Source organism: Danio aesculapii, chromosome 25 (genome assembly GCF_903798145.1).
Source record: "Danio aesculapii chromosome 25, fDanAes4.1, whole genome shotgun sequence".
Taxonomy (NCBI): Eukaryota; Metazoa; Chordata; class Actinopteri; order Cypriniformes; family Danionidae; genus Danio; species Danio aesculapii.
The window spans coordinates 13,742,078-13,770,028 of record NC_079459.1 but is presented as its reverse complement, the minus strand read 5'-3'; the positions used below and the strand labels follow the sequence as shown (position 1 = coordinate 13,770,028).

The window sequence follows — 27,951 nt, the reverse complement described above, 5'->3', positions numbered from 1 at the left end:
GTGGAATAGTTGGCGGTTCATTCCGCTGTGGTGACCCCTGATAAATATGCGAGTAAGCGTAAGGAAAAATTTTATTTGAATGTACATGTCATGTACACAATATTTAGTTTCACTATTACATAAATGCTATTTAATCTGATAGACCTATAATCTTAAATCTTACTCAAAAATACTAGGTTTCCTGGTTTGTTTTCTAATCTGAAACGCTGTTTGTGTCCACAGCTGGAGATGTTCTGTGAGGTGATGACCATGCAGCAAGTTGGATATGTCATGCTGATGGACTACCTGCAGAATAACTATAGAAATCAGCAGGAACAATTCATGGGACAGGTCTTCTCATCTTATACTGGCGTGGAGGAGGTCCACACTCCGAGTATGTACTACACTTACACACATTCGCACATAAACAAACTAGGGTAGCACGCGTCTGGAATCATTCATTCTGAAGCTCTTAAAGGAGTCAGGCAGTTTGAGGGTCATGGATCTAATTAGCCTTCAATGCGAAGCTAATCCCAACAACTGCTTCTCAATTAAATAAGGTTTCTATTTTTACATGACAAAGCCCTCCAGACATTTTCCTACTTTCTATTTATAAATATAGACAGACATTTGGCCCATTTTTAGCCATATTCAGGGTTTTTATGGCTCTTTATGGGTGACTCCATATAATTTTATGGTTGTTTTATATGAATAATTACTAACAAATACAAAACAAAGGCTGTAATTAATATTTTACTGTAAAAAATGTTTATTTAAATATTTTAAATTAGACCAGTTGTTATTTCTGTGTGGAGTTTGTATGTTCTCCCCATGTTTACATGAGTTTCCTCATGGTTCTCCAGTTTCCCCCACAGTCCAAAGATATGCGGTATAAGTTAATTGGTTTAACTAAATTTGCCGTAGTGTATAAGTGTGTGTGTGTAAATGAGGACGTGTATGGGTGTTTCTCAGTACTGTGTGGCGGCTAGACTGGTATCGGCTGCGTAAAACATGTCAGAATAGTTGGCGGTTCATTCCACTGTGGCGACCTCTGAAACAGAAACTAAGCTGAAGGAAAATGAATATTTTAAATTGTAAATATAGAGAATCAGAGCATGTTTTACAAGTATTTCCACTTAAACATTATGTTTAATTCATTGCTAAGATTTTATAAATGTAATTTCTAAGTGTAATTCCACCTCCAGGTTTTTGGAGCCAAATTAGTGTCTTTTATTTATTTATTGAAATATCTAAATATATTTTCCCCTACACTGTAAACCCTAATAAGTTGAGACTACTCAAAGGATTTGAGCAAAGTGATTCCCTCAGTTCGTTTGAGTAATGGGAAATGAACAACTCAATTAATTGTGTTGACCAAATGTGGTCTCTTCATTCAATTGAAATGTTTAATAACAGATAACTTAAACTTACTAATAATTGGACTAAACTTCCAAGTTTTCAGCTTTTATATTCTTTACTTACTTACTCCCAGGGTCGTTTATGTAGAAGTTGATATTTAGCCACACCATGTTGGTGTTTCATTTTGTCGAATTTTTATGAGGTGGGTCATTAGCCCAACGGCCAACCCCCAACCTGGAGGACCAGGACATACACACATACATTACGAACAGTTTAACACCCAATTCACCTATAGCGCATGTCTTTGGACTTGTGGGGGAAACTGGAGCACCTGGAGGAAACCCACACCAACACGGGGAGAGACCCAGCTAGACTCGAACCAGTGACCTTCTTGCTACACACTGCGCCACCTTGTTACCACTGCGTGTATATCAATTAAGAAATGTATACAGTATAAGCATTTAAATATCTACTTACTAATTTAACTTTTCTCTTTGGCGAGATGGGTTCAGTAGTGCCTCTGTCCTGCTGCGCTTCAGCAAAATTCAGCATCACAAGCAAAATGACCACCTTGTGTCATATAACATATATCGACCAATCAGCGCTTTTATCAAGGCAGAATTTCAAGCGCAACCAATCATTTTAAACAGAGACAAGGTGAATCTTTTAAAGAAATTAAAATGTAAGTTCAAGGAACTTAAAATATTAATTTAAAGTTTTGATGACAAAACTTGGTATTTTAGGTAATGTCAAATTATATCTATGCAATATCTTTAGTAATGACAACAGCAGGGTTTACAGTGTACTTATACAGTATATTTTTCTACTTTAAGGATTTTTACACATTTTAAACAAGAATTTAGACACAAATATATGTTTAAAAAATGCCTTTTGGACATGGAAAGATAGATATTCTGAAAAGCAGTGTTGAAAATGCAAGAATGTTTCAATGGTTTAAAAAATACATTTAGATTTGAGCAGTGTTAAAAATATGTTCACTGAAAAGTGTAAGATATTATACAGAGTTAATGTTTTTGATGAATTATTATTATATTATTCGATTTATTTATTTTTTTAAATTATTTTAAGAAATGAAACAGAAATTTATCAGGAATTACTAAAACAGTAATTTCGAGTATTTTTTTAATTAAAAGGATTTTTAGATATTTTACCTGAGAAATTATACTGAAAATCATAAATAAATAAATAAATAAATAAATAAATAAATAAATAAATAAATAAATAAACAAAAAAATAAATATATACTTTAGTCAACTTTTGAAGTGGATCATCACCTTTCCTCAGAGCTGTACTTAAAAAATCTATTGAGCAATACCCATTCTTGTGTTAAGATAATTTTGCAAACCACTTTTGATTCACTTCAAATGTTGACTATATTTTATGCTGTAAATTGTATGCATATTGATGTGTCATTTTTAATTCAGATGAAAAAGTATATTGTTTTAAAGATTTATTTAAAAATAAGACTAACATAAGCATTGAAGGGGAGACATGGTGCCTCACAGCAAGAAGGTCACTAGTTCGAGTCCTTGGCTTGGCCAGTTGGCATTTCAGTGTGGAGTTTACATGTTCTCCTCGTGTTTGCGTGGGTTTCCCCCGGGTGCTCCGGTTTCCCCCACAGCCCAAACAACACATGCGCTATAGCTGATTTGAATAAACTAAATTGGCTGTAGTGTATTTGTGTGAACGTGTGGGTGTTTCCCAGTACTGGGTTGCAGCTGGAAGGATTTCCGCTGTGTAAAACAAGTGTTGGATAAGTTGGCGGTTCATTTCACTATGGTGACCCCTGATTAATAAAGGGACTAAGCCGAAGAAAAATCAATGAATGAATAAGCATTGAAGACATGTTCATGTATAATTTCTGTATATTATAATTCTGTGAAACACAAAATTTGTTCAAATATTAGGAGTGTTTTTACAAAATGCGTTCTTTTTGTCTTTCACTAATTCTTTGCTCAGCGAGACCTGTTCATTTCACAGCAGTGCTTTCAGATCTGAACTGGTACTTTCCGCTTTAGCAGATCATGGAACATCGATGTCCCCATTTCAGATTCCTATGCTACAGGGCAAACTGGCACGTCTGGCACGTGGGAGTTGCTTTTACAGAGGCCATCAGCAATGGAAATGTCCCACTTGTGTCATTTCTAACATAGATACGCTCCAACATGTGTCTTAGCTTAAATTGACTCCCATGGAAAGTCATTGTAAAATCAATGCTGCGTTATTACTTTGTAAATTCTCAGAGATTACTTGAAAACCTTAGGAAGAAAAAAAAAATTGTGAGGGTGGAAATGTGTTTAAAATGATTTCTGGGCCAAAGTTTACACTTATCAATTTGAATTACTGATATTATAATCTTCTGCTTTCTGTAAATCTGTCAGTTTCAGTATGTACGTATCATTTAGACTAGCACAACAAGCAATTGTGTGTTTAAAAGACATCTAATATTCAATTAAATTTATTTCTATAGCGCTTTTACAATGTAGATTGTGCCAAAGCCGCTTAACATAGAAGTTCTAGATCTCACAGTTGAAGTTGTTTAGTTCAGTTCAGATGTCTTGTCTAAGTTTAGGCTGTTGGTGAAGATCTAATAGATGTCTAACAATAGAACAAAACTAGACTAGTCATCAAACACACAGATTAGACAGACTTCACATGTTTCTGTGTATTTGATGACTTGTTGGACTATTGTTAGACGTCTATTAGACTTACATTCACAGACCAAATTTAGCTTTGTTTTAGCCGAGAGGTCTATGTTTAGACGTCCATTAGACATCTATTAGACTTCTATTAAATACAAAAATGTGCTTGCTGGGAAGGGAACATGAAGTCAAAAGCAGCTAGCCAAACCAGATTTACTGAACTCCATCACTGTGCTCGCAGTATTACCAATGTTTACTCTCATCAATCTTTCTGTCTTCGCATAAAAACAGATTGGAGTTGCTAGGAAACTGTCTCTTTCTGTTTGCCCCTCACAGACAGGTTGACTTCAGGTCAAACCTATAAATGCATCTGGATCATCAGACCACATATTTACACTCCCTGATAGAATTATGCCAGGATTTGTTTGTTGTATTTTATACTTTATCATCCCATTTTTGGGAAATTTGTCATCCATGGCATCCATTTGCGCTAGGGATGTAACGGATCACAGTCGATCAGTGATTTGAATTGATCACAACCCACAGTTCAGAACACACGTGGCCCACGGAACACATTTTTTTACTGGTAGATTAATCCTAAATTTGTAATGATCGCAGAGAGATCACCTCTCGCGTCATTCAAATCACATGTATGAAAGCATTTAGGCTTTCCTGTAAAATATAATGTGACGGAAGAAGTTGTGGTTGGTTATTCGAGATGTGGTGGGTTTCTTAGGTTATTGAATATGTTTTCTTTCACTACTTGTTTAGCCTGCATCAGTGTATTCAGTGTAAACTGCACGATCATTAAAAATCTGGATCTCAACACCCACGCAACAAAATTATAAATGATGGTGATTCGCATATGTTTTTTAATCGGTCCAATCACTTGCATCTGAAAACACAAAAATCAAGAAAGATTCAGTCTTTAGTCTGTTGAGTTGGTTATTAAGCTACAAACAGTCAAATAACACAGAAGTAGTTTAGATAAAGCCACTGATGTTTATGGTAAAGATTAAAATCACCTTTATTTTCATTTAACATGATGCTCAAAAATGAAAGTTGTAGGCAGCAATTACATTATTTAACTAATAGGTGGCGACAACCAGCCGTCAAAAATATGACACTGAATAATTCTTCAAAAATGATCCATCAATGAAGCATGAACTTTGATGAGTGAATAACTGAATCATTTATTGAAAATGAGACTAAAAATAAATAGGGGTTGCACAAATTCTAATGTTAAATTTATACAATTAGCGTTATCAGCAACAGTAGTAGTAACTGTGAATTTTTCACAGCACTGAATATTTTACAATTTATTTTTGATAAGCTGATTATTTCTTCATTTTAATTTTAATAAAATTACAGCTTCTATGTTCTGTTTGTTAAAACCAAAAGCAGTACCGTTTTTGCAATAAATGGAATGATCCGAAAAATGGTCCGATCTGTGACAAAAAAAAACCCAAAAGTGATCCGAATTGTTAGATTTGTGATCCTTTACACCACTAATTTGGACATCCATGGGATGGCCAAGAAACACATTACTACATGGTGATTATACATATAAATCACCCATAAATAATTATGCCAACACTTACCTTACACTCAATTCATGTCAAACGTCATGTCAGACTTCTCTGTTAAGTAATTTAACAGCAGTCACCAACAAATGAGTTCTTACAGGATATCGATTCAGCTTACACATCAATATCCTTAATCGTCTGAGGGTCCTAGTGAGCTAATCTTGAGGGTAAAATGTTAAAATTCTCATGTAAATGTGTGTCATCCGAAATAAATCCCTTTGCTTAATCCCTTATAAATCCCTTAGTTTTCCTTGCAACCTTTTGACCAGTCAAGTTTTTATTTGATTGAAGACCATCATGCTGTTATACCTTATCTTACCATATCTTTGGTAAGTTTGTAATGGAGCTCAATGCCGAATGACACGTGGGGTAAAGACAATGGATTAAAGACTGATTTTTTTTAAAATAATTATTTTTAATGATATAATTCATTGCAGAGTAGCACTACTTTAGTGGACACTTTGCTTAATCTGTAGATTTCTGCCCTCTTGTGTTAGCTGATGGGTGGTGGTTGTAGAAATGATACACAATACATCAATATACTTTTATTGAGGAGCTCTAAATATTCAAAGCCCCACATAAATTTGCTGATTTTTTTAGCCCCTCAAGTGTTTTTTTTTAAACTTGCATTTTTTGGTAAATATTTATTTATTCCGTTCTTTGTATTAATTTCCTTAATATTATTGAATAATATGCACATTTTATATGATTTATGTACAGTACAGTTTGTAATTTTTTTTTGTTTTTCAGTAAGTTTATTATATGAGAGACTTGCATATTAAACGTTAAGTAAAAGTAATTCTTTTTTTAATTTCATTTAATTTTTTTAGTTCAACACATAAATCCACAGATTTTAAACAAAATTCTGCACAGAAATAGCAAAAAAATTTATAAAAATAAATGTCTGCAGATTCTGTCTGGGTGTATGTCTATTGTCTAAGTATAACTAAACCATGTTAAACCAGGTTCATCTGATCCAATAAGCAGGGCCAGATAGAATCTTGCTATTTCTGGGAAGAATTATGTAAAAATGCAGAATTATTTTGGAATTATCATAACCAAAAACTTAATATATGAAATAATAAAAATAATACCTTTTTTACCTTTGATTTAATATTTACAATGCAAATCCAATTAGATCCACTTATTTGGTAAACAAAACAAGTTTTTTCATATAATATATCTACTAAAAGACAGAAAATATTACTTTACAAACTGTATTGTCAATAAATCATATAAACATTTTAATATTAGTCAATAATATTACTGAAATTAATTTAAAACTGAATAAATATAAATGTACACACATTTACACAAGTAAATAAATAGACTCAATGATAGGCCAAAAATCTGCGGATTTCTGCACACGTACTGTAGATTCCATGTGAGCCTACCAATAAGTGAGGGGTGTCCACACTCGGTCTTAAAGGGCCACTAATGTTTAACTTGCTTCAACACAACCGTGGAGTTTTTTTTGTAATTAATTAGGGTTTAAATAAATGTTTAATTTGACACCTCCTGCATAAAGAAACCTGTGACAGTTTTGAAAAAGTTCATTTAAAGAAAGAAATTATTTTCATTTAACAAATAAGAATCCTTAAAAAATTCATTTCCAGAAAAATATGAATCAGCAGCAGTTTCTGACAGTATCTAAAAAGAAATTCTGATATTAAGGCTATGTTTTTATAGCAACTATGCATTATAAAGTTTTATCTTGCATTTTTTATAAGTTTTGTTCACAAGAATATACACTGTAATGTAATCCAGCTTGCACACGCACATGCCTGTAGACTAAATGCACAAAATGCATGTGCGAGACATCATCAAACATAGTGCATGAATATGCTTTCAGTATCTACAATTACACACTTGTGATGAATACTTGTAACCGTATGGAAATATGCACTGTAAAAAATAATTTCTACCTTAATTTTTGCATTTGAATAAGAATAACTTTAGTTTTTACAACTTGCATCAATCAAACTGACCAAAAATACCAAATCAAACTTTGTATAACTTAAATAATGTATTTGAAACCTGATTGACTTTAGTTAAATAAGTTACAGTAACATAAAAACATGACTTTTTGTCATATTTTTTACAGTGTGGCAAAATATTGCAAACCACATACAAGTTCATGTTTGGATTTCACGGATAAAAATATTTCATGTTCATGATGCAACGCATTTAAAATAAACACTTACTACAAAAATTTAAAATAAACACTTACTACAATAATAATAATAATAAAAATTATAATAATAATAATAAAAAAAATATAATAATAATAATAAATAATAATAAATAGTTTACTTTTCTTTTCAACCATTAGAATTGTAAATGTACATGTATGTTCAATGTAAATTAGCTATAACTTTATATATGTATATGTGAGTTCATATATCAAATTTATGTATGGGGTGAAGTGCTCAGGTATGAGTACTATGATATAATCACAATAAACCATGCTCTTTAACACCAGATGACAGGAAATGTTTCAATAATGAGAAAGAGAGTTAAACAATCACCATATACATTACAACAGGAGACAAAAAAGTATAGCTTATAGTGCCTCCTGTGGACATCTGAAAAGTGCAGAGTTATATATTTTAGACTTTGAAATGTAGAAATGTAGACAGATTCCAATGAGCCTGGGGTAGAATTTTTGGATCAAATGAATGCAATCTATAAGCACACTGTAAGATACTCCTTTCAATAACATGAAACTAATCTTGAAAATCCCAAAGTTTAAAATAGTAAGTGTAAATGTGTAAAGTACTGTAGACATGTCATTTTATTAAGCCATATTTTCATATGTTGACATAGTTTCTGTTTGTTGTTTAGTGTAAGCAAATTAAGGTTCAAAGTCCATGATTTAACTTTGCTTGTATGTGTTTACTGTCATAGTTTGCAGTTCAGAGCCGGAGAATGTGCAAGCCAGCCCTCATAATTACACCAGTATGCTTGTGATCTGGGAGAGACCACGGGCCGTTTATGACTCCAGTATAGAGAGATACTCTGTCACCTACCGGCCAGCCCAGGGCGATGATGAATCTGCTTTAGAGTACCTGACTGATGGTGACCAGGATGTGGTAATTCAACTTTTTGTCATAAACCTTTGATATCAATGAATGAACGCTTTGAAAATCAGACCTCAACTCATATAACAGGTTCTAATTACACAACAGAATGCTTCATTCTTATTGGCTGATGAACGTGTAAATTGTGCAATGATTTTCAGATAAAACAAAGTCCCTTTAAGGCATGGGTGTGAACTTGGAGGGTCACAGCACAGCACAATTTAGTTCCACCCCTGTTTCAATACACTTATGGGTGCTTTCACACTAACACTTGTGGTCCGCACCGAGGTTCGTTTGACGTCAGAGTACAGTATGTTTAGCTAGTGTGAAATCTACTTGAAAGAGGTGGGGTACGGTTCGTGCGAATTCTGGTCCGATTCACTTCTGATTTGAATGCAATCATACCAAATAATGGAAGTGAATCGCCAACTGTACAACAAACTTTAGTTTTCATAACGTTCATTCGTGTGTGTATGTCTGTGTATTACCTACCTTGGAGACAAGCGGGACTGACCCAGTGCAAACAGTGATAATGTCTGCTCGTCTCCACCAAAAACGACTTCTGCAGACATCATGTGATGTTCTGAATGTTTTTAATATTTTTTACAGCCGATAGATGCAAATGGCTCTCTGTATTTACATTTTGGTAACGAAAGCAAAAGATTCAGTAAAAGCTGAATGACCGTGATATGCGGACGTCTCCATTTTGTCGATTTGCTTTTGTGGTCGTCAACTAGGAACAGCTGTACATAAAACAGCAGCTTGATGATGCTAGTGCACCGGGGTTCAGAAGGAAAAAAGACAGTGTAACACAAAGCAGCCAAGAAGGTGGCAAGGGGGGACAATTGATCCTGGGTTTGGTCCAGGCAGTTGAACCAAGTGTGAAAGCACCCTAAACAAGCCTGAAGGATTAGTTTGCTCCGGTGTGTTTAATTAGGGTTAAAGCTAAATGGTGCAGAGCTATGGCAGAGCTCCAGGAGCTGAGTTTGACACCTGTGCTTTAAGGCATTTCATTTGATAGCTATCTTTGAAACCCCTCTTGGGCAGTACCTATTTCTTTAAAAGGGGAAACAGTCAATTCTTCAAAACGTACGATTAAATTTAAAATTTGAAATCAGCAATAAAATTAACAACAAACTATTGTACCATATTTTGCAACACCAGCACAGAAAATATATCACTTTAAACTATTAAAATGTTAATAAAATTCACTTTTTTGAACCTAAGGTTAAAAGGTCAAAAGCCTGAATATACATGAAAAAAATATTATTTTTTTATTAGAATCACAAAATATGGAAAATTGCTAATTTGTTAATTTTTTTTTACAGTGTAGAGCATCCATATTAACTGCAAAAACTTTTCCCTATTCAAAACTATGTGAGTCACATGTCTTTTGTATTAACACAAATCCAATCAAAACAAATCAAAACAAAAGGCTTTCGATGACATGTGTAATGCTGGGTTCACACCAATGGTGGAATTAAGTATTCGAGCTAGCGCACATTGTTATTCTATTGGTAAGTTAAGTACTAAGCTGCTGTGTGGTGTGCGGTCTGGCGCATGTGATGCTGGGTGATGGTGGTGGATGAAGATATTCCCCCCAACATCTGTGAAGCATTTTGAGTACCCAGATAAGTGCTAAATAATAAGGAATTATAGAAAGTCAATCCAAGTGTGAACAAAGTCGAATTATCATTGCACACACAATGCAAATGTGTCTACCATGCAATTTCAAATAATTTATCTCAAGCAAAAAAAGGGGGGAAAACAGAGTAAATCAGAGGCGGTGACGCAGTGCTTTGTGTTTGATGTGAATCCAGAATAAGAAACTAGCCCAAACAAACGAGAGTTTAGAAGGGGACATTATACTGTCAGTGAGCTCCGTCTTTCGGATAAGACGTTAAATCGAGGTCCTAACTCTCTGTGGTCATTAAAAATCCATGGCACTTCTCGTAAAGAGGTGTCCTGGCCAAATTCCCTCCATTTGGCCCTTACCGATCATGACCTCCCTATCCACCGAATTGGCTCTATCACTGTTTCTCCACTCCATCTATAGCTGGTGTGTGATGAGCGCACTGGCACCGTTGTCCTGTGGCTGCTGTCGCATCATCCAAGTGGATACCGCACACTGGTGGTGGAGTGGAGAAACCTCCTGATTGTGAAGCCTCTTTGGGTGTACTGGCCATACACAACTACTGCGCTATATTAATACACATTACTTACTTACTTACCTGTTGTGGTCGCATCATCTGCATTATTTTCTAATATTCAGTGACCCGTTGTCAGTTATTCTTTACATATACTGTATGTACTGTATGTGAATTGATTTTTTAAAGTAACAAACATGATTTTTTCCACCAGGGGGCAATCATTCAAGACCTGGTGGCCAACACTAGTTATATGGTGCAGGTAGTTGCCGTGTGCACCAACGGTCTGTATGGCAGAGTGAGTGACCAGCTGACAGTGGACGTACCCTTGGATGACCCTGGTAAGACCAATCGTCCTCGTCGCCCTCGCATCCGTGGAGAATGAGTTTACTACACTCATACCCCACATTATATTACTTTAAATGTTAGACTAATGCCAATGCGTCACAATATAGACTGATCCTTTGCAAACCAGTTACCTTGTTCAGAAAATAGTATAATGTCATGGAAGACATAAAGAGAAATGGACAGAATCCTTGAGTGGTTTAGCCAGAACATTACTTTACACAAGTGTGTGTTTATTTAAACATACAGTAGAATCCAAATGAATGATCGTCACGTGAATACTGGTTTGTACTAATGACAGTTTTTGATTTCATCAATGTACTTGAGTTTGCAGTACAGTAGTTTATAACATAAAGCTCACGTGCTTGTGTATAGTGTGTTCAGGCTGAAATCCAGTACTGTAATGAATAGTTTAACACAAAATAATTCTACAACTTAAATCTAAAAAAATATAACATAATAGTTTTATGTTTAAATTTATTTATTAACTGTTTATTTAACTTGTAAAATTGGAAGCTTCTGGATTTAGGTAAACTTTTTTTTTCTCTCAGTGTTTTTGTATGTTTTATTGCGTTTATGTTGTCACATTGAAGTACGTACTTTCCTATATTTTTCTGTCTTTCTGTGCATCTTATACTTGATCGTTACTATCTGCATTCTGAATTTCCTTCCATATACTATGATTTTTTTTCCCTGTCTGTCATGGATATTCATGTTTTTTCAGTGGGTGCAATTTTGTGTTCTTGGAATGTTGGGTAATTTGTATTTGCTTACTAATTAATAATAAACTTGTTTATCTTCCTAAAATTTCCTGTCATCATATTTCAGTTGTCCGTAGATAAATGTGTTGCCAACTGTCACACATTTCCTATATCACAAGACATTGATCATAGGAAAATATGTGTTAAGAGTTACATCAGTGAAATGGGGTCAATCTATCTGATAAAATCATACATCTTCTACCTTTGATGTTTCCATGCTTCACAAATCGAAATTGTCAACATATCACAAAATCTCTGGGGTCTTTTCCACCATTTTGTGTCATTGAGTTTGATCCCATGACAGGTAAGGGCCTGCGAGAGATTCTAAGCTCTCTATCTTTGTGTGCTGGGGGCATTTTTTAATGCATGAAGGTGTTCAAACTTTCCTTTCCTGTGACACAATGTGTGTGATCAAAAACTGACCCTCTGACCCACAGATTGCTCCTTTTGTATGAAATAACTATCCAAACTACTGTTCTGTTTGGTGATCTGGCCTGACCTTTCCTTCCTTTTCAATCTCAGTAGTAACAGCAAATATTAAATGCATAAACAATAAGGCATGCAGTTTGTGATTGCATAAATGGTGAAAACCAATTTGTGTGTTTGAGATGTGTTCCTCAAAGTTCCTTTGTCTGTTAAGGATTATAAACACTGAATCTGGGGTGGATTTTTTGTGTATGTTATTTAAAATATGTTTGTTATATATCTGTTGTTCAAAAGTAATGTATTAATGATAAACAATATTATGATACTATCAGATATGTTAACTAAGATGATTACAATTTTTTTTTGTGGTTGCTTTGAACGTTGTGTTAGAGTAGCAAACATACAAACCTACTTAAGTCATACTTTGATTTAACACATTTATGTGTTGGTTTATTTTCAGAAGCAGACAATGATTCAGAATCATTTGACTATGATGAAGAGGTAACTGTCAATATCACTTTAATCTATACCCACATAGCAAAATATCTCTGGCCCACACAATCAGCTTTTGCTTGGCCCAAACACCGCAGTGAATTACGGTACATGACTGGACCAGGTCTGGCTTCCAGACAAGGGCCAAACTGGACCATATCTGGGTCAAGTCTCAGCTAAGTTTAATAACCCATCACTGAGCCTGAAATTGGGGCAGATATGTTGGTGTGTCACGACTGCAATGAAATTGCTAAACCCATTAATCATTGCGCTTTAAGTTTGCTATGGACGTGCTTTTTCTTGAAGGGACCTGATTGGAAGAAATTTTTTCCTTTATTTGAGAATATAAAAATGTATTTTAAATGTGGGTCAAGATAGGCCAAACTAACATGGCCCTCATTTCAATTTTAACATCTGGGGCCAACTGCTACATTTACATCTGTGCCCAAGTATTGTGTGCCGCCTTAAGACGGTGCCATCTCTGCCAAACCAGGGTCATATTTTGGCCCACTTGTTGTATGCCAGGGCCGGAATGAATGCCTGCTGTGCCAGATTTATGGCAAATCTGGGCCAGAATATTTCTTGCTACCTGTGTAGTTAGTGATGATTATTTATTTATTTCTAAAACACTAAACACAATCTCTTGTCTTTTTCTTTTATTTCAGGAAAACTATCATATAAACCCATTTTAATCAGACCGGAAACAGATAGGCTTCCATATCCCTTCCAAACCACTACAACCAGCCCAAAGAGTTATTACAACAGAGCGTCCAATCCATCCAGTTGTTAAGACGACACAAAGGACTCATGAAAGAAGACTCCCAGTAGAAGAATCCCAGAAGACTCATGATAATGTTTTTCCAGTTGTATACACTGATAAACCTACAGCGAGAAACACACACCAATCTACAACAATGACCAGCACATTTGTTGTAGATGTACACACCACAACACCAGATATTTTTAGATTTGTAGCAGGGGCTCTCTTCAGAATCTGATGTCAAAGCAGTAGCTTCACAGATTCTCCAACAAGTGTCAACCCTGAAACAAGTGGAACCCTCAAAAGATTTGTTACATCAGCTCGATAGACATTTTGGAGGTTGAGGATGTGACTGAACCGGTAACAATTCACAGACAGCTATGAGGAAAGTTCACAGACTGTAGCCCCATTGCTTGAAATCCCAGTGGAGTTCCACTTCCTCTACCTTCTCCTCAGAAGTCCCTCTGCGGCCTACAACTGCTAGCTTGCCTTTTCCAACTACTACTGCTTTCAGCACTGTTCTGTCGCAGACCACCCAGCCGGTGTTTAATGGTGAGAGTGCCCCATATGCCCCCTCTGTATCTGACACTCTTTCCTATGTGCATGCAAGTCCTGTGTCCCCCTATACCTTAAGCACTGTGTTGTCTGAGCCCATCCCTGACTGGGACATCCCGTACACTGTTACCATGCTGGTGTCTGGGTGGTGCGCCAGTCTATCACCCTTCCCTTCCTACCCGACCCATCCCTCAGTGGCTCTGTGTCTTATTTTAGACATGGAGTCTGTCTCTAGTGGTGGTGTATTGATGATGATGGTGATGATGCTGTTTTTTATCGGGTCCGCCTCGGCTGACCCCCCATGTAAAACTACTTTACCCCTTCAAACTTTATCAGAAGTGACTGCTTCTGTTGACTCAATGCAGCCAAGCTCTGAACTCAATCTTCTACATCTTTCTAAGCACTCGGTACTATCTCCATGCTGAGCAGTCCTGCATATCTCCAGCCTTCGGTTCACTGTCTCTAAAGACTACTCTGTCATGACAACAAGCCTGACACTGATGCTTCTCTCTTAGGTAGCAACGGAGAATCTAACCTGCTAACAGAGTGGGTAGATTCTTCTCTAGCAGCTCCTACTTTTAGTAGTGAAATCTCTTTGCATGCCTCTTCCAATTTCCTGCTGCCTTCCTCTGTTTCTGGACTGTCCCCTTGTAGTAGTCTCCTATCTAGTCCTGTAGAACTCAGTTTGTTTCTGTCCACCTCAAGTGCCAGTACTTCTCTGTGCAGTGACACAGACTTGGACCTCAGTACTAAGGCGCTCTTGCCTTTTCTTTCCATTTCTACCAAACCATCTAGTGACCTTAGCATGCCTGTTGCAGCCACCGTCAGTAACATTGCACAACGTGCAATTGGACAGTCCCTGGGAGCATCAGCTCCCATAAGGTCTTCAGCAATTACTCCAACCTCTATACTAGAATTCAGATCCACACCTACTCCTCCTGTGAAGCCTCCAACAATTGTACCAACCTCTACCCCAGACTTCATCACTGTAGTTGCTCCTGTTGTACCCCCAACCATTCCAGTTTCCTCTGCTCCAGAATCCAGCTCCATGCCTACACACTCTGCAGATGGGCAACAAGAGAATAGTGCCTCAGGCTGGACTTTCGATTTAGACTGGGGCCAGAGCTCAGCATCAGGAGGGGTATTGCCGCTCCATATATCACCACTGCCTCTCCTACAGAAGTATCTCCTGAGGAGACTGATGAAGGCAATGAGGAGCACTCTTCCTCATTCTACTTTGAGGGCGAGAACGGGACAGAGAGTGAAGCTACTGACTTCAGAGTCACCCTGCAGCCCAGCCCATCTTGGACTCTACGAGGAAGCGGGGAAGAGGAGAGTGGATCAGGTGAAAATCTCACAGATAACGAGACATCTTCAGACTTCAGTATTCCAGAGCGCACAGAGAGGGAATCAGAAGAGGAACCAGTGGAAGGTAAAGCTCTCGGTTACTGATGTCCATTCGTGAAGGTGCTTCTTGATTTAGACATGCTCAGTGAAGCTGAATTATCATCGAAGAGTCACAAAGTACATCAAAGCTCTTGATTAAGGATCCATCCTAATTCATCATAAAATTTGAATGCCATAACCCACCACAAATGTCATCTAAGTAACTAAACATTCATCCAGAAAGTGCTCTGTAGAAGGTAGTGAGTTCACTTGAAAGGTAAGCGTTCACTACTAATTCACATACACAACTTTCTGACGATTTAAATATAAACATGCTAATGAAGAACCATCATCTTAATTACACAAATCCCATCATTACAATGCATGTCTGATTCCTAGTCCCATGTGATTCCTCTGTGTCCCGTGTGGTGTTGCATGTTGTCATTTTATTATTTGTTTCAAATGTGTATTAGCATGCTTACATACGTCATCAGGAACAATATACATTAAGCCATCATTGCAGAGGTTTTCAATTAGATCAACTAGAAATTTCTAGTGTTATTTATAAGATAGGATATCTGCATAGCAAATTTAACCACATGGAAGCTTAGCATGTAAGCTAAAATTTGGAAGAGGCTATTTTAGCTTGATGATTCCTCCATGGGCCATTTTACACATTTCACTATTTGTCCAGCAGAGAGCAGCAAAACTCTTATATTTACACTTCAGTATGTGACAGCTGGCAGTGGCAACATTTATTTTGGCTGGGATGCCGAGGTCATTTCAGACAGTCCTAGGCCAGGTCTTAATCTCTCAAACGTGTCTGTCTGCAATGAATCATGACCTATGAACTTTTTAGCTTCTTTGTGTGAAATGCATTTCTGATGGAATAGATTAAGTGGTGCTATGCCAATCCTTATGGTTAACATAGTGATTATAGGGTCTTTAAGAATCAAAGAGAAACTGAGTCAATATCCTGTGGGAACAGCTTGAACCCAATACCAAAGTACAAAAGGAGGTTTTGTTTAACAGACCTTTTGTTGTTTAATGCAGATTTTAAATTAAACATAGCACCTTTACCAAAATTCACATTTTACTTTTGTTTCGTTGTTATAATACGATGCATTGATTGTGCAATTATTATGTCTTCATAAATAATTGTGACATTTTTGGACTTGTTATTTTATGGTTTTCTTGTGTTATTCTTTATTGTAAGGCCTACTGGTTTGCAAATGATGTCACCTTAGTATTAGAGTAAGATCAATCTGAATTTGTTACATTTAAATTACAAGGTACATGAAGTGAGATAGTTCCACTTACTTGAAACATTTTATAAGGTGAGTTTATAGTTTATATGTTGTCATATAGAAATCTGGTATGTAAATATATGTCATACACTACCGGTCAAAAGTTTGGGGTCAGTAGGATTTTGAAATGTTCTAAAATAAGCTTATCCTGCTCAATATTAATAATAATAATAATAATTATTATTATTATAATTATTAATGGTAATAGTAATTAAAGCAATAATGACTGGAGTAATAATTTCATTTGAAACTACATACAATAAGTAATTAATATGTTTTAATAATAATAAATAAGTAATAAATAATGTTTCATAAAAAAATATTTTGCAATTTTTTTTTTACATTTAATTAATGCCGCCTTGATGAACAGAATTTTCTTAAAAAAAACATGAAAAAAACTGACTCCAAACTTTTGACCCTTGGTGTATATGACATACAAGTTCATATTTGTATTTTACATATTTAAAATATGTAATATATGCAATACACATTTTGAAATATTGCAGAAATTTCTGCTTTCTACAATTTTCCCAACCATTGGAATCTCAAATATGTTCAAATATATTATATATAATTATTTTAGTACCAGGCAAAGATTAATCACAATTAATTACATACAAAATAAATGTTTTTTTAGGACAAAATATACAGTTGAAGTCAGAATTAATAGCCCCTTAAATTATTAGCCCCCTTGTTTATTTTGTTCCCCAATTTCTGTTTAACAGAGAGATTTTTTCAACACATTTCTGAACATAATAGTTTTAATAACTCATTTCTAATAACTGATTGATTTTATCTTTGCCATGATGACAGTAAATAATATTTTATTAGATATTTTTCAAGACACTTCTATACAGCTTTAAGTGACATTTAAAGGCTTAACTAGGTTAATTAGGTTATCTAGGCAGGTTAGGGTAATTAGGCAAGTCATTGTTTAACGATGGTTTGTTCTGTAGACAATCAAAAAAATATATATATACAGCTTAAAGGCGCAAATAATTTTGACCTAAAATGGTTTTTTAAAAAACTTAAAAACTGCTTTTATTCTAGCCAAAATAAAGCATTTAAGACTTTCTCCAGAAGAAAAAATATTATCAGACAATTATAATTTCTGAGAGACAATGTCGGTGTCCATTAGCCAAAGACGGCTTAAGTATTTCCTAATATAAAAGAGTTTTTTAGAATCTCTTGTTTTGATTTTCTTTTTTTATTACACGATTGTGCTGTGAAACTGTGTATAAACGTAATATCACACTTGTAGCAGTGTGATATGGCTGTATATGGGACGCTCTCACCAGTGCTGATATACAGCCATATCGCACTACTACTGTGTGTATTGCTCATTATATATATATATATATATATATATTAGCATAATATATATATATATATATAGATATATAATATATATTATATATATATATACACACACATCTTAATGTCTATACATCCTTAATAACTAGTGACTAAATGTTTTGTATAGTTTGTTTTATGTGTGTTTATATCACTACATAATACATGTACAAAATGTACACACATGTATTGTGTCAAAACAAACTTTTATTTTAGATGTGATCTATCTGTGTGTATGTAAAACATAAATACAGTAATAATAATAGTTTTAAAACATTTGTATTCCAATGGTTGAAAATAATAGACCATTTTGAGGAATGTACATAACAGTGATCCTAATGTATTTCCTGTTTTACATTTTAAATTTCCGTAGCTTCTGAAAATCCAAAAATACCACATTCTGATAAACATGTTATGATAGCTGTATATATGATTGAATTGCCTTGTTACAGTTATGAAATTTTTGATAATAAGCGGAAATGGTTAATGGGACAATGACATTACCACATTGAAATGGTGTTTTATTAGTAGATATTTTTGCAATATTTTGAAGTATATTTGCATATATGAAAATATGAACTTGCATGTCATGTATGTAATTTCCATATATTGCCATATATCATGGGTTTTTTCGGCTGAATTACCTGTGCCCTAAATGTCTTTGTATCTAATTCTATACTAAAATCCTGATTCTAAAAGAACATTGATATGATGATGCTTGATATGATCACCTATAGATGCCAATAACCAGTCCATGAGTCACGGGTGGGTCTGGCGAGCAGCATTGAGAGGCAGAAGAAGGCTGTGGTTCCGCTAGCTGTCTCTCTACTCTCACTTTCCTGGGTCTCATTTTTTTGATTGGCATATATATTTCCTGGAGGTAAGTCTATGGGTGAACATTAGCAGTTTCTCTGGATTCACTGGATTTGTAAGGTCTCATACATGACTAAATGGGTTTTTGACTAAATGGCTCTGATTTTGTTCAGGTTTGAATAATATGTCATTTTTGAGTAAATCTTTCCAATAAGGTTGTATTAGTTCATGTTAATGCATTACCTGATGAACAATCAATGAACCATATTTTTTATTCATCTTTGTTAAAGTGAGTTAATAAAATAAAGTTGTTCATAACTCACTCTTGCAATAATTAATGTTAACAAGCTTGAATATGGATTTTAATAAAGCATCAGAAATTGTTGAATTATGATTATTAAATGCTGTAAGTATTGATCATGAAACCTTACTGTAAAGTGTGACCCATTTTTGTTTAAAATAAGAGAATAGTGTCATGTTGTTTTCAGGTGTCTTTCGGATTCAAATTCATTCTTTATTGACCTCAGGAAGTTTCTATGAACTGACATATTTAAGTGGAAAGACCATTTTGGTGATTCTAAAAAGCTTGTTTCTGAGCATTAAAAAAGCAAGTGTAACAATACAGAATATATATGATGTGCCATACAGAAATTTTTTTAATAAAGGTCTCAACGACAATTCAGTTTTTTTTTTTAATTTAACATGTTATCAGACTTTTAGAGAACAAAACAAATGACTGATTTACTGAAATATCAGGAAATTTCTCTAATTTAATGTCCGTTATTTTACGGTAAATTTCTGTAATTTAACCTCTATTATTTTATGGTAAATTTCTGTGATTTAACGATCGTTATTTTATGGTAAATTTTTATAATTAACGACTGTTGTTTTTATGGTAAATTTCTATGATTTAACAATCGTTATTTTAGATAAAATTTTTGTAATTTAATGACTGTTATTTTATGGTAATTTTCTGTAATTTATCGACCATTATTTTACAGTAAATTTCTGTAATTTTACGACTATTATTTTACAGTAAATTTCTGTAATTTAATGTCCGTTATTTTATGGTAAATTTCTGTAATTTAACGACCATTATTTTAGAGTAATTTCTGTAATTTAATGTCCGTTATTTATGGTAAATTTCTGTAATTTAACGACCAATATTTTACAGTAAATTTCTGTAATTTACGACCATTATTTTACAGTAAATTTCTGTAGTTTAATGTCCGTTATTTTATGGTAAATTTCTGTAATTTAACGACCGTTATTTTATGGTAAATTTCGGTAATTTAATGACCGTTATTTTATGGTAAATTTCTGTAATTTAACAACCGTTATTTACGGTAAATTTCTGTAATTTAATGACCGTTATTTTATGATAAATTTCTGTAATTTAACGTACATTATTTTGTGGTAAATTTCTGTTATTTAACGACTGTTATTTTATGGTAGATTTCTGTAATTTAACAGCTGTTGTTTTATGGTAATTTCTGTAACTTAACAACTGTTATTTTACGTTTTTTCCTTAGCAAGCACCCCAGCTGCCAGAAAAATACGCAAAATAATGGATTTTTTACAGTGTTTATATAATATTGGAGTAATTTCTTTCTCTTTCATTCGACCAATTTATTTACTGATTTGTTATGAGTGAAAATCAGGATTATTATACCAAATGTTGATTTCCTTAACTCATATGAAGTAAATTCATTTGTATTATGTTGTCCAAAAATGATGTATAGAAAAGACTGAAAACATGCCTTTTTTTGGTTATTCTATGCCAATATATTAATAATTTTTAAATTTGGAAGAAATGTTATCTAGTTTATACTTAGTAGCAAAAAATGATTTCACACATAATTTAAATAATTCACTTATTTAACATGATTTACAAAGGCAGTTTATATGTTAGCACAGTTATTCATTTTTTTAAATTTAGAAACTGTAATTTAGCCAAGTAACTTGGTTAAGGGTGCATAAAAAACGAAAAATAGACTTCCTCCGAGACAGCTGCTTGTGATTTTCATCATATTGTTACTAATCCATAATCATAACAATCGTCGATAAGGAGGAGAAGGGGGGAGCGCTGTGTGGCCCCATGAGGAGCGTGTTGTCTGTCTGTGATGGGGGTCTAATCTTGGGCACAGACCCAATCTCACACCCACCGGGCGACGGACCACCTCAAAGGCAAGCAAGATAAACAAGCCATGATGTGGCGGTGGTCTGCGTGTGTGCGAAACAGCCCCCGAATTCACACCAAAGCGCTAAATAAAATGCTCCTTCCACACCAGGATGGAAGTCTGAAAAGCCTTGTTTTCCGTCAGATATTCCCAACCGTGAAATAAGCAACTTTGGCAAATCCCATCAAGAAGATGTCTCGGATGTGTAAACACTCAAGATTGTACATTTCATTGCGACATGCCTCTTGCCCCTTCAGCATATTGCTTGTGTTTGACTTTTTGTTGTTACAACACGCGAAGATTGAGGAGATTAAATCGGTAATCTTGGAGCTGGTGATTAAATCTCCGATCGCTGATCTGTTGTTTGTGGGCCTACAGGGAGCACATGCTGCCAGGCTGGAGAAAGAACCTCCTCCACGTGATTATGTTCGACACGACCAAGTCATGTTCGTGTCTTGTTAGCGCAGCCGTGGGTGGTTCAATCTCAGCAGAACAAGCTCATGTACGACTGCTTGTCCATCTGTAGCTACATGGTGCTCATTTGGAGAGCAGACAGATGCGCACTTAATAGGACGTCTTCAAAACGTTAGCGCTAAATCTGTGTCTGTGGCCACCATTGTGAGCGCTAATCCCTTCCAAGAAGTTAGCATTTTAGACAAAACAGCTTCCGGTTTAAGTGATCCTGTTAAAAACGTGTCGTGGATTAGATTGAATATGATGTATTTTTTTTTAAAGCTTAGAGCACATATGGGATAACACAACACAACAGACTGGTAATACTCAAGTTTTAAACTATAACTTGAAAATGTGGATAAAAACTCTGAGATAACAAAATCTGAATCTACTTATTATTGTGGATCTACTTATGACCCATATATTATCTTGATATCATAAAAGGCATTAGTCATTGATTATCTCTGACTATTATTGACACACTATATCAAAAGCCCGTTTCATACCTATAAACCTTTCTGGAAAACTACCAGTAAATTGCTGTGAAGGGCTCATGTGAACAGCTTGCTAGAAGGGATACAGCTGCGACTGGAAGTTATTTATATTAGTTATTAAATTACTCATTCATTGTATTTTGTAAATATCTACGCCTACCCCAAACCTCACAGTAATGTAAAAACAGTAATTATGTATTATTTATATTATTTATTACATTATTTTTCAAATGAATTGTATTTTATTTATGTCTACCCCTACCCCAGCCCTAGACAGTAGTGTCGAGTTCACTCAGAGCAGGTTTTTAGAGAATATAGTTGTAAGTCCTGATAATTTACAGGTATGAATCTGGCTCCAGAATGTGGTTTTCACCCCTGTAAATAATTGTAGCATGTGAGAACATAACCATATAAAAGCGATAGTTGAGCACAAAATAAGACATTTTGATGTTGTTAATGGTAAGAGTTGACATTTATAGTAATGCAGTAGCATGTTCATGGCTATCAAATTCCAACATAGTTTATCATGTATTGTTTTCTGTTATTACTTTTCAATTGCTGCTATTTCTCTGATTTTTGTTTATGATTCTCACAACAGACAAGCACAGAGGATAATGACAACTATACAGCCATCATTGATGCAGTCAACAGCGTCAGCCGTTATGGTATGTACAGGCTTCATGTTTACAGTGTAAAGCAGGATAAAAAAAGGAATCGTTCAACCATCACTGTGTGCATTATTTGTTCCTACAATGAAAACTAGAGATGTGCCACTTTGTCTATTAGACTAAATATTATAATATAATTTGATATAAGATATATGATTAAAAAAGTAATGTGACAGCTCAAATTAACTTTACATGTATTTATGAAAACAGTCTGCTTTAATGTTATAAAGATCCCATTGCATGCTTGCAGTATATCATCTTATTTAAATGTATTTATTCATGGCCATATATGCAACTGCACCAATTGTAGTTTTGTGCATTTTGAGTCTTTTCTACATGTTTTATAAAAGGTATTTAGCACAAAAAACTTTTTAAGAACAAATAATTATAGAAGGAAACACATGATGTCGGTATATTCTCTAAAAGTGTACTGAGAGGAAACGACAGTAAAAGAATTGTGACAGCAAGACATCAGTACAAAATTGTATTTTCAAAGCTTGAACTCCGTACATTTTCATTCATTTTACAAAAAATTGTTTTAGGTTTGAATTTATCTGTCCCAAAAAACTACAAAATACCATTTACTGCATCTTCTACCACAATCTAAAATCTGATTAAGATTCATTCGGGATTCTGTATCCCCAGAAAGAGGAAACATGTAGAGAGGAAATTGTAGTACACATAATACACACATATTTCACAAATGTACACTCAATTACATTTACAAAAATATGTTGTTTTTGTCAGTTTTTTTGTCCTGTGAAAACATCTTAAGATTCCTAAGTAAAGATAACATACATAAGTAGTAAAGTGACTTTTGTTTTGTGAAATGGATTTATTGATTCACCAAGTATTTGCTGATGGCTTTAAAATCAAAATTTCAAAGGGGGAAGTAATATTTTGTACCACAGTAGTTGTGTTTCCATTCTAGAAAATGTACAAATCTTTTCAAAGTTCGCAAAAAAAAAATTTAAATTCCACAAAGTTGTTAGAGCCGCCGATGCAGTATTGTAACCAAGTCAACCACAGTAACAAAGCAAGCATAATGGACTTTATTCATGCAAATGTGTTTCCATCTAACATTAATTACATTAACCCTTAAACGCAAGTGCAAAACAACCTCAAAGCAAGCATATGTTTTTGTGTAATTAAATGGATTTTATTTTAAATTTGCATTTCCATCATTCGTTTGTCATTCAAAACTTCCAAATTAACACAGGGTGATGGAAACCCAGCTATTGACAGATATTTGTTCTTGTTTTGAGCACTAAACAAGACTTAATTCCTTTGTTCAAGTAAGTTGATCTTGATTTGATGTTCATATTATGTAGCGCATGCAATGCTTTCCTGCAAACGGCTTTATCATTTAAAGTGATATAGTTCATCCAAAAAATAATTTTCTCAAAGCTGAATGAGTTTCCTCTCTTTTGTTGAATTCAAAAGATAGTGTTTTGAACAATGTTGGCAACCAAACAGTTGGTTTCCACTGACCTCCATTGTATAAATTATTCTCACTATTTGGTTGCCAGCATTCTTCAAAACATCCAAGAAGGACATGTTTGAAACAACACTCGAGAGTGAGTAAATGGGTCAAATTTTCATTTTTAGGTGAACAATACCTGTAAGACTTGGTGGTGCTTTCAATTCCAGTTTGAGTTTATATCATCCTCTATCATAATATCATTAACAATAGTCAAAAGCAAGAGGCGGATCCACATGCTGTCTCTTTATGGTGAAATGAAATAAAAACAAAACAAAGGCTAGAACAAAAACCACAGTACAAACACATTCACAAGAGAACAGACAACAACTATATACAAACATTCAAATGGCTAACAAACACAGACTGAAACACGGGCTATGCAGTGTAATCAAAGTTCATCAACATCAGTTGTGAGGTGCAGAAGATTATGGGATGTGTAGTTCGGTTGATTGGCATATTGAGGTGTGACCATGACAATCATATAAGAAAAAATATACACAGGTTTTTTAATTTTGTTTAAATATTTTATTATTTTATATTCCAGGATATATGGTGTTTAGCTCTTAACTATTTAAGTGACCTGACACGGCAGGTTAAAAAAAAACATTCTGGCATCTTTTATTTACATATGAGTTAAAAGCATTTAAAAGCAGAATTCCTTAATGTATTTGACACCTCATCCATACAATTTTAATAAAATTGGAATGCTTTCAAAAGTCAAAATGCACCATAAAAGTGATGCACACAATTCATTTTATATTCAAAGTCTTCTGAAGTCACATTTAGGTTTGTTTGAGGAAAAAAATACTAAAATTCCTTTCTCCATTCATTTACTAATTCATTTATGTTACCAAATTCTTTTTTTTCTTTTGATCAGGAAAGAGTGGTGCCATTTCTCCGTTCACTATGCAGGGTCTCCTGCCCAGTTCCACAGAAAAGTACTTTATCTATAATGGCTCTCTGACCACCCCTCCCTGCTCGGAGACTGTAGAGTGGATCGTCTTCAAAAACACAGTGGCCATCTCAGATGTTCAGGTCAGCTTCATTGACAGTTGTTTCCCCCTGCTAGCTCATCAGGATTAGAAATTAATTAAGCCATGTTAAAACAAAGGTCAATAAAATAAAGGAAAAATACATCACAAATTTAAGATAAAGGGTCAATAAAGCTAAAATGTAAGGGCTATTGCTAATAAAGTGTAATATGAAAGCACATGTGTTAACTTTCTTTATTATATTTAGATCTGTGCACACCACATTGGGTTTCTTTTAACATGTTTTTTATTGATTAGCTGTAGGCTCTAGAACAGTCATCAGAAACGTTGTCATACAGTGTTATGCCTGGATTTCATAAATAGCCTTGCATTACTAACACAGACTATATTTGAAGTATTTGGAAGTAACTCGTGTTTTCCTCCTGTAGAAAAACGTCATAAGACAATGCTTAGTGGCTTAATGTATAACAACAGTGTTTTTAAAAAACAACACTTTATTGATATAGTGTACAACCAAGCGCAAGTGGTTAGAACACAAATGAGTGACAGGTAATGAAGTATTAAGTGTTTCCCCCAAAGAAAAGCCAGTCTAAGCAAAGTGCTAGCTGGCGTCTGCAGCTCCGCTCACACTCCACCTCTTTGCCCTTGTTTGGAATCCCCCGGTCAGTGCAATGATGCACAAACAATATGGCGACCGTTGGCCACGCCTGCTTGTAGCTTCTTTTGTGTTCTTCAGAAACCTATGGCTGATATCACGGATACAACGTTCATATCTTTTACAGTCTAAGTAACTTTATTTGTCATTAAAATGAAAGCAAATTTAAAAATTGAGTTTATATGTCTTTTGTAGATTTTACATATAGAAAAAAATGTCCATGTTTTTAAAAAATGTTCATTCATTAATTTTCTTTTCGGCTTAATCACTTTATTAATCAGGGGTCGCCACAGCGGAATGAATCGCCAACTTATCCAGCACATGTTTTACATCCATACACCCTCACTCATACACTACGGACAATTTAGCCTTCCAAATTCACCTGTACCGCATGTCTTTGGACTGTGGGGGAAACCGAAGCACCCGGAGGAAACCCACGCGAATGCAGGGAGAGCGTGCAAACTCCACACAGAAACGCCAACTAACCCAGGCGAGGCTCAAACCAGCAACCTTCTTGCTGTGAGGCGACAGCACTACGTACTGCACCACTGCGTCTCCCATTAAAAATCATAGTATAGATAATTAAACTTAGCATTTATAAAGATTTTTGATACTTTTATGATCTTTATATCAGGGATTGACAAACACCTGCCAACCCACCAAATTGCGAATGCAGATTTTTTAAGATTAGAATTTCAGTTAATGACCATTGATCAATATGCGTTCAAATGTGATCTTAGAGTCAAGAAGCAGCATAACTGATAAGTGTTCGCACAAGCAAAAGAAAGCAGACGAATACCGAATGAGAGATTCTCGCTCACTGGCGACAGTGTCGTGCACAGCTGATATGATGCACTCTAGTGAAACGCAACTGTGATCGTTCATCTTTGAAAATAGACTGGGAAAAAAGCAGTGCTTAAGATTTTGGCAAAATTTTACAAAGATTATTAAAATTTGTGGCAAATAAATAATTCCTTTGGTGTGGCCCAGAAAAAAGATAAATCCTTAGCAAAATGGGTAAATCCTTAGTGTTGAGCCCTAAAAAATGTGAAATAATACTAATTGCAATGTGACACTTTGAAACCACAACCCATTTGCTTTATGCTCATTGAGCAGGTTACAACACACAAAATGTTTAATTAACAAGAAAGCATATGGACATAGCACAAAAAATTAAATCAAGTCATTTTAGCATGCCAAAGTCAAATTTCTGCATATGAAATAAATATTTACCCAATAACAAATATGTGGCTAGTACAAATGACAAGTGGCAAGTAAGTTGGTTTTCTTGCAATTCAATATGCTAGCAAATGGAGAGACAAAGTCAAAATGAGACAAAGACTGCAGGCAACATAACACATAAATAATGAAAAATACCTTTAGTCCGGTAAACTTTTTCCATTCATCTAAACTTTTTAAATTTTTTGAATTGATGGCAGCTACCTACATGTTGTTTTGGAAGACCAATACAGGATGTTTTCCTATCTAATATTCATCTAACCCTGAGGCCATCTTCACCCAGACTGTATTGTGACTGTGGCTGCTATTTGTCATATGGCGTCTGTTGCGCAACACTGATTCTATATGTCACAGACACTCAGGAACTGTAAACAATTAGCTTGAAATGACACACACACCCAGACATGATGGTACAAACATCATTATCATTCCGAGTCTTCTTTTACTTGTTAACAGATCCGCTTGTGTGTTCTGTATGTACATTTACTTTCTATTTGACGTTTACTTGCTTAGAAAATCATTGGTAACTCTTTACAATAAGGTTGTTTTAGTTAATGTTAGTTAATGCATTTACTATTATGAACAAACACTGAACAATACATTTATCACAGCATATGTTCATGTTAGTTAATAAAAATACAGTTATAGTCATTATTAGTTCATGTAAGTAAATGCATTAACTTACATTAAATAATTGTAAAGAGTGACCAAATCATTAAATCTTGTATTGATATGTAAGATAACATAAAAGGGAAGCCAACTCCCTCTCTAAAGG

The 27,951-nt window shown here is 34.7% G+C and overlaps 1 protein-coding gene and 1 pseudogene across 1 annotated transcript in view; both read left to right on the top strand.

Annotated features, from left to right (window-relative positions):
* LOC130219907 (receptor-type tyrosine-protein phosphatase zeta-like) overlaps positions 1-15,956 on the top strand; it is an 87,045-nt pseudogene extending 71,089 nt beyond the window's left edge.
* A 5,660-nt stretch (positions 15,957-21,616) lies between these two features.
* ptprz1a (protein tyrosine phosphatase receptor type Z1a) overlaps positions 21,617-27,951 on the top strand; it is a 68,391-nt gene continuing 62,056 nt past the window's right edge. Inside the window, exons 1-3 of the mRNA XM_056451283.1 lie at positions 21,617-21,694; positions 22,738-22,804; positions 25,168-25,325. Coding sequence (XP_056307258.1) covers positions 21,617-21,694; positions 22,738-22,804; positions 25,168-25,325 — 303 coding nt within the window. The remainder of the gene's footprint in view (positions 21,695-22,737; positions 22,805-25,167; positions 25,326-27,951) is intronic.